The sequence below is a fragment of the Halichoerus grypus genome, chromosome 1 (genome assembly GCF_964656455.1).
Source record: "Halichoerus grypus chromosome 1, mHalGry1.hap1.1, whole genome shotgun sequence".
NCBI classification, from domain to species: Eukaryota; Metazoa; Chordata; class Mammalia; order Carnivora; family Phocidae; genus Halichoerus; species Halichoerus grypus.
In genome coordinates, this window is record NC_135712.1 from 1432144 (window position 1) to 1444350 (window position 12207).

A 12207-nucleotide genomic window follows, 5' to 3' on the forward strand; every position below is an offset into this window, starting at 1 on the left:
TCCCAGTTTAATCAGTGAGGCAAGGAAAAAAGAGGTAAATTCCTTGTTCCTCCACTTTTTGTTCTCAGCAATTTGTTCCTCAATAGGTTAAAAGATGCCCACCCACCCTGGGGAGGGCAATTTGCTTTACTGAGTCTACTGATTCAAATGCTAATCTCGTTCTGCAAAACCCTCACAGATGGAAATAATGTCTAATTTGGGTGCCTGTGGCCACTCAATTTGACGCGTAATATTAGCCATCACAGTACATTAGTTTACCCCTTCCTTTCCCAAATAGCTTTTTGTGTTTCCTGGAGTTTCCATTTTCCTTTTTTTTTTTTTAAATTGTTCACAAAGAAACATTTACTTTCACATTATCATAAAGACCATTTAGTTTCTCAGGCTATTTGTTAAAATGCATTCACTTTTTTCTGAAAACCATTCTTTTTAGAGTTCTCTGATATGATTCTCTGTTCTAACTTGGAATTGTTACATTTTAGTCTTGCTGGTAAGTTATCTTTTTCATTGTATTCTTGGATTTACAAAGTATTTTTCTTGGATTCCATATTTTTCTCTTTCTTAGATGTCTTTTTCATTTTGCTACAGTATTCTACTTTTTTTCCTCAAAAAAATATATATATTGGAAAGAAACCCTCTGAATCCTTGAACATCTGAAAATTATCACTTTGTCCTAATGCTTAATATTTGGTTAAATAAGAAATTCTACAAAAACCATTTTCTCTTCAGCTCTGGCTTCCAGTGTCCCTGATAAGTGCTACATAAATCTGATACTTATTGTAGTTAATTTAGAAGCTTTTAGCATCTTCTCTTTACACCTTTGCTGTTCTAAAATTCATAAGGATGTGCTAGGAATGGATTTTTTTAAAAAATTCTGCTCACTACCCAGTGCATTCTTTCCATTGCAGTACTCATGGTTTTCTTCAGTACCCAAAATTTTCTTCTATCATCTCTTCCTCTCTGTTTTCTATTTCTGAAATGCTACCAGATGGACAGATAGACATCGGATTACCTTTCTACATCTCCTAACTCTTCACATTTTATACTTTTCTGCTCTATCAGAGATATATTTGATATACCTTCCTCTCCCAAGAATTACACTCTACGAGGGAGAGTTTTGTTCTGCTCACTACTCACCCCAACATCCAGAACAGTGCCTATTACATACTTAACTGGTGTTTGTTGAATGAATGCTTTCTAGACCTTCAAACTGATATTTGCTTTCTACATTGACAAAATACTCTATGTATATTGGTAAGGTTTGTTACTTATATTCTCTTCTGTTCCCTGAATTAGGTTTATTTTCTCTTAGTTGTTCTATTTTATCATATAGATTATTCACTTCTGTGCCATTTATTTTCCTCAAATGATAATGGTTGTTCATTCATGTTTGTGAATAAAAATCTTGGTTGATTAATTTGGGTAGCTGGCATAGTTTCTTCTACCTGTTTCCTGGCTGTGTATATGATTCCACGGAGAGCCTAGAGGGAAAGCCATGTCCAGCCAGGACCTACATCACCTTCTAGACCAAGAGTCTGGGGGTCCAGCCCAGTCCTTGCTTGGCTGTCAGGATGGTCAGGGGACCCTAACCACTTAGAGAGTAGCCCCACCATGGGTGAGACTCCCTCAGAGGAAATAGCTGGCCTCTCCCTAGATGTCACAAGGCCATGGGACACCAAGGTACTGTTAGAGGAGTTAAACATAGTCTGATACCACCTTTTTCTCATTTTACTGTTCTCTGCTATTAGGAACTCGTACCTTATGCTCTGGAGTTCTATCAGGGTATTTGGGTCTTTGGTAGTGTTACTAGCACACCTGTTCTATTTCTGACACCTGCCGGGCATGCAGGTTCCTTCAGGTCACTGAGCTCATTCAAGGGCACGGCCCTTCTAGTAGACAGAATCAGGGAGGGTTTCTTGGGGGTCTGGAGTGGAGGTGGGGATCTGTTTAGGAACAATTGGTGGGAAATCTCTGACCATAATGGAATTGACTCTTTCATGAATAAATGGATAATGCTTGTGTTATCTTCCTTTGCAATCCTATTACTTCTTTACAATAAGGTCAAAATAGAGGATTATTTTTGAATACTTAAACCTTAGAATTACAACATTTTGCATATTAGAACTAGAAAGAGTTAACTGAGAAAATAAGACCTTAAAGTACAAATCGTTTTTACATTTTAAGCTAAATAAAGTGCCATCTTTAGCAAGAATGGAGAAAATAAGGCAAAAAGAAATAGCTAGCCTGAAGTTTCAATGCAAACCATATGCTTTTTCTGGGGCAGAAAGCCCCCAAATGGTCACAAGAGTGTATGTATGTCTATGAGTCCCTGGGGCCAACGCCACCATGGGGATGGGCACCAATGAGGAGCTTATCTTTCTGGGGCCACAAAGCGAGAACTAGGGTAATGAGTCAATCACAGGCCGTGGTGCAGAAACCAATAGAATCGGGTGCAGCTTGGCTGGCAATAAGAGTCCCTCAGCTGCTATAAATTAAGTGTGCTGGATCCGGACTTCTGGAGCGAAACTACAAACTGTGAGCTGGCCTGATGACGGTCACAGTGAACAACTGAGAACACCAGCTGGCGCTGGCACTGCTTAGTTCCCTTCCTAAATCTACTGTCTATGGTTTCTCCTATGTTAATGGGTAATCAAAAGTGAATTATGTATATAATGGTTAGTAACAGATATTTAAGGTCACTAGGGTTCCTGTTACAGAAACTGTCAGCCATTTGTTAGCTGACCAGAAAAATGTGTAGTTTACAATCTCGATGGCGGTGGCCTCTGTTCTGCAAATAATGCAAGACCTGGGTAGGAGTCCGTACAGAAACCAAGTGTGCGGCCACCAGCAGTGATGACACTTGGGCCTGAGGCTATGTCGCATACCATGAGGGTCCAAAAGGCTGCCATTTACACTGGGAGCAGAGCACCTGTGAGACTGCCATTCTGATTTTTGTTATAGACGACGACTCTTGAGCTGACAGGGAAGTGAAAATGAAGCCAGCAGGGCAGCAAGGTGTGGGCTCTTCCTGGCCTGGGCCCCACCTCGTCCTCCTGTGTGGCCACTAACCCCAGCCAGGTCCCTTCACGCCAGCGCCTCTGGCCAAAAGACTTCCTTCTTGGAACTCAACCTTGGGGTTTTACAACACTGACTTTGGGGAAGAGCCTGAGTGCTCTAGTCCAGAGTAACGAGTGTGATGCTGGCGGCCTGGCCTAGGGGAGCGCCCATCACGCAGACCCAGGGACGCAGGCAGGATTCTCACCCAGACTCCACATTCCTGAGGCAATATGGGGCTGGATGTATTGAGTTCTATAGTTTCCACCCCACCAACGGGCCACGGGGGTGACAGGAGAAGGGTCTCTGACTTGACTTTGGATGCAGGAGGGAGGAGGCCAAGCAAGGTGGGGACACACGCCCAGCCAGCAGCGCGGATGACTGTTCTGCGTGTGCTCAGGGTGGGGTGGTGCAGGGGCTGCAGCTCGCCCCACTGAGAGGAGTGACGGGAGGGAGTGTGTATATGCCCAGGACATGGACTGAGAACAACACTCCATCAAGTATAACAACTTATTTCTGAAAAATATTCAACGATGTCAGTAAGTAGCTACTTCTCCACTAAAGACCCCCACAGAGAGAATTTCTGAAAAACAACAAGCAAACCGCGTCCACGGAACTAAAGAATTTAGAAGGCACTTCCACGTCGCCCGGGTGGCCTCCCACGAGAAGCTGCCGCGTCCACGGCAGGCGCTGGCGTCATGCCAGCGTGAGCACTTCCTGCACCTTCCCGTCAGGAAACTCGTCCCAAGGCCGTTCCGGGCCTCGGGCCCTCCTCGCCCACTCCTCACACCTGCCCTCTCTCGTGTGCTTAAGGCCGAGAGGCAGACGTCAGCTCCCCCAACCACGATGAGCAGGTACGTGGCTTTCCACGGGCAGAAGGTGCGCGGGTCTCGCCTGGCAGGCCAGCAGCGCCCCTGCTTTCTTTCGGCCACACGCTCAGCCACTGCCTTCCCAGGGGCCCCACACTGACGGGACTCACAAGAACCCACTCACTCCCTCGGCGCTGCCCTGGCCGTCACGCTCTGTGTCCACGCTGGCAGCCCGGCCGGCCGTGACCCCGGAGCCCTGGGAAGGTTCAGACCGTGGCCTTCCTCCCTGAGGTCTCGGCATGCACCTGGACGGCAGCCCGGCCAGCACAGAAGCTCAGACTCAGGGTCAGACAGATGTGAATCAGAAGCCAGAACTGTTCTGAAGCTTGCAGGTGTCAGATCGGAAACTAATCGGGAAAGAAGATACAAGAGTTCAAGAGGCTTCCACGTCCGAAACACCAGGGAAGGGCGTCAAGCATGTGCTCTTGGCCCCACGGAGGCAGCTCACCACTGACAAGTTCTTTCTTCTCGTAAAAATCTACTTTCTATGCTGGAAGGAAAATGACATCCTTCTCATCTGTCCTTGGCACGAAAGGAGCCAGCCCAGCACGGCACCTGCTGCTGAAGTCCACCTGGGTCCACTCTGGTCTTTGCTTAACGGGCTGTTCCCTGCACGGTCCAGCTGGCTACCCTGCTCCTCCCTGGGGAGCCACACACCTGTGGCTGCCACGCTGTCATTCTCCCTGAACACAGGAACCACCTGTGATAAAATGGGAGGTGAAAGGGCAGGACCAACACCACGAACTGTAAGAAAATACACGCACACCACATATGCACGTGACCTGAAGAAGACAACCTCCAATGTCCCGGTTGTTCCACGGTCCAGGTCCTCTCCTGCGCCAGGTGCGAGACGGCTAGCAGCCGGAACAAAACAGACCACGGGGGCCACGCAGGGAACGCTGTTTTCTGCATCATGGGAAGCTCGTGTTCTAACACGACAGGATACTTACGCTATCTCCTCTCTCCCAGTGGACGCGCCATGCGTGTGGACGCTCGGCGGCAATCACTATCAAGTTTTAGCAGAGAAGGTATTTTTTTGTAAAAAATAACGCTTACATTTAGGGAGCTGTAAAATGTGATCAGAAACAACCACTGGTTTTCTCCGTTTTGCATACTTTCTGTGCTCTAACAGACATGCCTTCACCTAAAATGCCACGCTGCTCTTCCCCAGGTAAAGGCGGGCTAGTAGCCAAGCACCCAGACAAGGCAGTGCACACACACACCAAAAACACACGCTTTAGTTTGGATTACGGTTTTAGTTCTGAGCTTTAAAAAAGTGAGTAAAACGGTATTTTCAAAAGGATAAAAATACCTTCACTGTGTCCTTTAAAGAGGGGTGAACTGAGAAGTTAGGACCTTGCATTCAAGAGTCCTTGCTCCCTCCCCGGTCAGCACTGAGATGCTAAAGGGGACACAGCAAACGAACCAGTGACCACAGGCACTCAGGGCCGGTGCGAGGCACCACCTCATCGCCGACCCATCCCGGGTGCGCACAACTCCATCCCCAACCTCCCTCTGAGGTGGCAGCCCAGCACAGACGACCAGCCCCGCTCCATCCTGCACAGCTGACGCCCACAGACTTTCCGTGGCATCTGCGAGTCTCTCCCACTGACATAGGACTTGAAGATATACATACAAGGGAAAGAAAAACAGGAGGGTGCCAAGTCTGGGCAGTAACTCATCTATAAAAAGCAAGGTTTTTGATCAGTAAAGAGATGAACTGTATGAGGACCCACCTGAGCGGCCCAGAGGCCCTGCAACATGGCCTCCCGCCCTCTGCTCTGACAGACAGTGGCTTCCCTACGGCGTTCCCACGTGTGAGACTCTGATACGACCCAGCAGGGTTATCTGAGCACTGAGTGCGAGGCCCCAATGCGACCCAGCAGGGTTATCTGAGCATCGAGTGCGAGGCCCCGATGCGGCCCAGCAGGGTTATCTGAGCACCGAGTGCGAGGCCCCGATGCGGCCCAGCAGGGTTATCTGAGCACCGAGCGCGAGGCCCCGACGCGGCCCAGCAGGGTTATCTGAGCACCGAGCGCGAGGCCCCGACGCGGCCCAGCAGGGTTATCTGAGCACCAAGCGCGAGGCCCGGATATGGCCCAGCAGGGTTATCTGAGCACCGAGCGCAAGGCCCCGACGCGGCCCAGCAGGGTTATCTGAGCACCGAGCGCGAGGCCCGGATATGGCCCAGCAGGGTTATCTGAGCACCGAGCGCAAGGCCCCGACGCGGCCCAGCAGGGTTATCTGAGCACCGAGCGCGAGGCCCCAACGCGGCCCAGCAGGGTTATCTGAGCACCGAGCGCGAGGCCCGGATATGGCCCAGCAGGGTTATCTGAGCACCGAGCGCGAGGCCCCGACGCGGCCCAGCAGGGTTATCTGAGCACCGAGCGCGAGGCCCCGACGCGGCCCAGCAGGGTTATCTGAGCACCGAGCGCGAGGCCCCGACGCGGCCCAGCAGGGTTATCTGAGCACCGAGCGCGAGGCCCCGACGCGGCCCAGCAGGGTTATCTGAGCACCGAGCGCGAGGCCCGGATATGGCCCAGCAGGGTTATCTGAGCACCGAGCGCGAGGCCCGGATATGGCCCAGCAGGGTTATCTGAGCACCGAGCGCGAGGCCCGGATATGGCCCAGCAGGGTTATCTGAGCACCGAGCGCGAGGCCCCGACGCGGCCCAGCAGGGTTATCTGAGCACCGAGCGCGAGGCCCCGACGCGGCCCAGCAGGGTTATCTGAGCACCGAGCGCGAGGCCCGGATATGGCCCAGCAGGGTTATCTGAGCACCGAGCGCGAGGCCCCGACGCGGCCCAGCGAGGTCATGAGGTCACGTGAACAGACAGTCACGCTGCAGGGGTACTTGCCGCTGAGCAGAGGCTTGTTGAGCGTGTACAGCGGGGGCAGGTCTTCTATGTTGGAGATCCGCTGGTACATGGCCCTGGAGAGGTGGTCGCCGTGGTAGAGGCTGCCCAGGATGATGCTCGAGAAGTAGATCGGCTCCACGAAGATGCTGAGCAGGGACCCCTGCACGCCCACCACGTTCCACCTGCAGGCAGAGGGAACACACTCTTGAGTGGGAGACGGGGTGTCGTGCCAGAGGGCGCCCACCCAGCGCACCGCACAGCTGCCTGGCCCACAGACGTACTTGATGGTGAACAAATGTCAACAACTAGCAAAAGGCAGCACTTAGAACTGACACAGAGGGAACGCTACTGAACGATTCTTCGGAACTGGGGAACTATCTCCTGTGACACATTACTGAGGCTTAGTGCTGGAAAGCGTCCATGAGCCACGTTTCTTGGGAAAAAATCAAAAGAGCAAGTACATTTTTATTACTTCCAGTAAAAATAACTGCAGAGGTGCCTGGGGGGGCTCAGTCGTTAAGCGTCTGCCTTCAGCTCAGGTCATGATCCCAGGGTCCTGGGACTGAGCCCTACATCGGGCTCCCTGCTCCGCGGGGAGTCTGCTTCTCCCTCTGACCCTCCCCCTGCTTGTGTTCCCTCTCTCACTGTGTCTCTGTCAGATAAAATCTTTAAAAAAAAAAAAAAAAACTGCAAAGGAGACATTGAAAACCTCAAACTTGCTCCTTGCCGACAATCTGAGCCGAGCTTGGTTTGATACGTGGAGGGAGGCTCAGCCGGGAGGGGAGGGCAAGCTCGCAGCTGCCCTGGGTCACTAGTCACAGCACTGTCCCCGTCACCGGCAACCTAGGCCTTCTGCTCCAGCGCACCTACCCTCTCACCACGCGCCCCTGCCCCTTCCTGAGTTCACAGACGGCAGGAGCCCATGGTGCCAAGGCCACAGGGCTAGGGAAGGCATGGCCCACATGCTCCTGGGGCCAGGGGCTGTCTGGACAAAGGGCAAGCAGTAACAAGGCAAACACATGATCAAGAACACAAACAGAGCTGAAATCAACTGGAGGGAAAGCAGGATTCCAAGAAAAGGAAAAGTGGGTGCCAACTTCAGGAAGGCTCCCGAGGGTGACCCTGACGCTCAGCCCCAGGAGGGGCCTGTGAGGCGGAGGGAGGGGCCCAGACAGACCCAGGAGGGGGGCGCAGTGGTAGCCGGGAGGAAGGCCAGGGGAAGGCAGCCTGAGGCCAGCGGGGAGCCCCTGAAGGGCTTTGAGCAAGGCAGTAGCACCACCTGATCTAATGGAAATATTTTTAGGCGACCACTCACCTGCACGTTCCTCTGCCTGAGCAAGGAGCTACAGGCGGAGGCTGTTGGGGGGCCGCCTTGGCTGCAGCACAGGTCAGAAGTGAGCAGGGACAGGACGGGAGGCCCATCTTAGAAAGACCCTGGGCTTGGGTCCAGGGGCTGCAGGGTCTGGACAGACTGTGGGGGTGGGGCTGGGGTGGGGTGCAGAGCCCCTCCCTGCCCCCTCTGCACTGCCCTCACTGCGAGGCCACCCGTGCCGTCTTGGCTGCACCCATGTTTGTACATTGGGCCCAAGTCCAGCAGGTCCCTCGGCCCTCATGGAAACAGAGGGCCGTGCCCAGTGGGTCAATGCTGGCAACCAATGGTGGCACAGCGTCCACTGCCCAAACTCCTGACCTATCCAGCTCCATGCTCTATGCTGGAGCCAAACCCGCAGAGTCATGGGCAGGTGGCTCGCAGAGCTGGGGACCTCCTGTCAGAACGGACCGAGGAGGTACCATGTGGCCATTGCCCCTGCTGGACCACAGGTCTCAAGTCACAGGTCCCCACCTGCTTTGTCGCTGTGTCCCACAGTGACCACGGCCCCCACCCCCAGTGGCTCATCCCAGAAGAGCCGCGCCGTGGGACCCTGTGAACACAGGCCAGGCCAGGACATTCCTGTGCACAAAATCTTCCAACACTCCCATCTTCTCCCTAGAAATCACCATCATTCCAAAGGCCCCTCCAGGCCCATCTGGCCTGGCTGTCCCTCCCCCACCATCTCCCTCCCATGCTTGGGCCACCAGGGGCAAGGGGGCTTCTGGCCACTCCTCCCAGGCCCTCTAGCCTGGAACCCATCCCCAGCAGCCTCCTGGCCACAGTGCCCCCACCTCTCTGTCTCTGCAGGAAGTCCCTCTCCATGGGGCCTCCCACCCACCACCTGCGTGCCCTCCTGTGCTGACTTCCATCTCCACTCCCACCTCCCAGCACGCAAGCTCCATGGGGGAGGGGCTTCTGTTTTCCTCACTGACACAGCCACAGATCAATAAATACTCGCTGAAGGGATGAGTCCCCAGTCCTGCATGTTCCTCCCACCCTCTGAAAAGTTCAAACACAGATTTTCCTATCTTACAAGAAAAAGCATGAACTGGCTGCATGCTTACAAAAACCACAGGGCACCGCTTCTTATGTAAATTCCAGCCTGGATAGGGGTTCATCTCTAAGGGGAATTCAGCCTCCCAGGGCAAACTCTAAAACAGTGATCTTGCAAAGCCCTGTATTTGTGCCGAGTCATTAATTCTGAACACAGCCTTCGTGAAAGAATTCTAGCAGCCACGACCGCTCTGTGGGGGCCCTGGGTGGGACGCGTGGGTCGCCAGCCACTTCTGCAGACGGGCTCCTGCCAGTGCACCTTACAGAGCACAGGGAGGGCTGGGAGGGTGGATGCAGCCAGGCTCCCAGCACCCAGCGTCCCCAGGCAAACCTCTGCAAAGACGTGGGCCAGGTGTGCACACCCACCTCCACCCTGGTGCCTGGCTCAACCCCCCTCATGAGGGCGCAGGGGTCCGCGGCGGAGTGCTGGGTGATACTAGTAAGAACCACGCAGGTACCCAGGTGCAACGGCCTCTCCCCTCCCCAGGTGATTTCTGGGAGGCCAGGGCTCAGAGCAGGGTTGCCCAGCTGGGTCCCCTGGTGCAGCTTCCCCGTGCCCACCCACAGCCTCCAGCGAAGCACACGGGGCCCCTCTCCTCCACTGCCCTGCTCCCCCTTCTGGCCTGCCTCTGAGTCTGCCACACAGGAAGAGTGGAGGGCAGCAGGCCTCACCACCCCCCCACCCCCCCACCCCCCCACCCCCGCACCGGACTCAGGTAGGAGGTCCCTGCTTCCTCCCTCCCTCCCTCCACACAACTGAGGGCACAGAGGCTGTGGTCATCGGAACGGAGACCCCTGCTCCTTCTCGACAGGACGCGCTGTGCGTCGCCCCGTGGCTCTCTCCTCACTGGCCCCCGCCAGTCAGACAGATGGCACCTGCTGGCCCCCAGCTGCAGGACTGCTCCTCCCTCCCCACGCCCAGCCTGCCCACTGCCCCGATCCTGTGCTCTCCCGTCCGACGGGGACGTCTGTGGAACACGGCTGTGCCCCTCTGTAAGGGACACGGGCGGCCTCGCCTTCCAGAGGGGCCGCCCAGGACGCTCTCACTCGCTCAGGGCAAGGTCAGGACGGCAGCCAGCTGGCAGCACCCTGGCCACCACAGCATTGCTGGACGACCTTTCTAGCCCCCCGGCCACATGCTGGTGTGACAGTAACAACCCCCCCAAGCATACCTGAGCCTATGCTACTGAGTGACTCCAGGAGGATGGGGGCTGGTCCGGGGCACTGGGGGGCCAGACCATTCAGCCCAACCCCCCACCCCCACTTCCAGGGAGGGCAGGGGGTGGAGGCTGGTCACCAGGGACCAGGGACTTACGCCCAGGAATGGAAATCTGCACAAGGGCCCCCAGCGGAGGGGCTCACAGCCAGGTGCTGAGGGGAGGTGGGCGGGACAGCAGGGATGCGCCAGAGCCCCAAACCCTTCTCCTGTGTGTCTCTTTCACCTGGCTGTTCCCCAGCTGTATTCTTTCTAATAAACTGGTAAGTACTAAGTAAATTGTCTTCCCTGCGTTCTGCGAGCTCTCTTAGCAAATTACTGAACCCAAGGAGGGGGTCCTGGAAACCCCTGACGCGTGGCCGAGTCAGACAGAATGTGGGTACCCTGGCGCCCAGGTCCTACAACTGGCGTCTGGAGGGAGCAGTCCCGTGAGGCCGAGCCCGTACTCTGCGGGGTCTGCGCGAGCTCCAGGAGGCGTCGCGGAGTCCTGCAGAAGTGTGTGGGGGGAGCCTGACGCTCACGTGTGTAACCCCCATCTCAACAAGACCCAGAACGTTCACATCTCCCCAGCAGAGACCCCCAGCCGGTGCTGAGCTGTAGGAACTTTATCAGCTGAGTTCTCACCAGAAGTCAGAATCCCATTTCCCCTTTGTGGCTTTTTCTTTCCACTATACCTAAGGGGGTTTTAGTAAAAGTTTTAAATTTCTAATTTAGTCAAATTTATTCATGTTTTTCCTTCTAATTCGGGCTTTCTGTGCCTTGATTACGAAACCTGCTTCAGCAGGGGCCACAAAACTTACCAGCAGCCACTCTGCACGTTCAGCGCCTTCATCTAGCTGGAACGCGCTTCTGGGTGCCAAGTCAAGGGCCTGCTTTTCTTTGTGCATAAACACACTCCAGAGGTCCAGGACTGTTTGCAGACCACAGATCCCACATGCAGCAGAGATTGCGGCGGCAGGCCCACGCTCCTTCCCTCCATCCCGCGAGCCCCAGCTTCCTGCGCAGCAAGACGTGGCCCTCGACCAGGTTCTGGATGATGAAACGCAGCTGTCTAATGTGACCAGGCCGGTGGACCTGGAGGTGTGGCCCGGGAGGCATGCTGGGCTGGCCCTCCTGCCTGCCCTCCCTCCTGCTTCGGAAGCTCAGACCAGCTGCAGGGGATTTGGTGGGCACTGCAGGACCCTGAGGACAGAAGGCGCCTCCTGGATGCGGCAGGAAGACTGAATCTGGACGACCCACCTACTGTTGGACCCGACTCTCTCTGAGACAGAAGTAAACTTCTGTATCGTTTGCATTTCCTCTAAACACAGGCAACCCTGACCGCCCGTCACCAGCAGTCTTACACCTGCCATCTGAGTGCTGGGATCTGACTTTCAAGGGCTGTGAAAAAATGATGACATTTAATTAAAACTGCATTAAAGTTACAGCTTTGTAAGAAACTGACCAGACGGTTAAAAGTGCACTACTGGATTTGGTGTGTATGTGTGTGTTTTCCTGACAGAGGACAGCCTGTCACTGTGCTTCTCTTTACCAGCCTTGCTGGTTTGGAGATGAAGTGGTGATGATCCCATAAAGTGAGCCAGGGCTCTTTCCCTAGTTTTCTGATCCCTAAAATGGGATTCCTGGCTCTGCAAACATGCAGAGCACTCACAGACAAGCCGTCCAGGACAGCGGTTCCCCTTCTCCACGGGGAAATCCCTTTCTTCTAGTTTCTTCGCTGATGTCCCCCCTGGCGTGGGCGTGGCGGGTGGAGTATACGTAATGGCTCCAGATTCGGTTAACGTCCTCC

The 12207-nt window shown here is 54.4% G+C and overlaps 1 protein-coding gene across 5 annotated transcripts in view; it reads right to left on the minus strand.

The window, feature by feature from the left end:
• The window catches only part of ADARB1 (adenosine deaminase RNA specific B1), a 129963-nt gene that overhangs the window by 10971 nt on the left and 106785 nt on the right, over positions 1–12207 (minus strand). For all 5 annotated transcript variants that reach the window (XM_036073271.2, XM_078066242.1, XM_036073268.2 and 2 more), the window contains one exon: positions 6778–6959. In XM_036073271.2, the coding sequence (XP_035929164.1) occupies positions 6778–6959 (182 nt within the window). The remainder of the gene's footprint in view (positions 1–6777; positions 6960–12207) is intronic.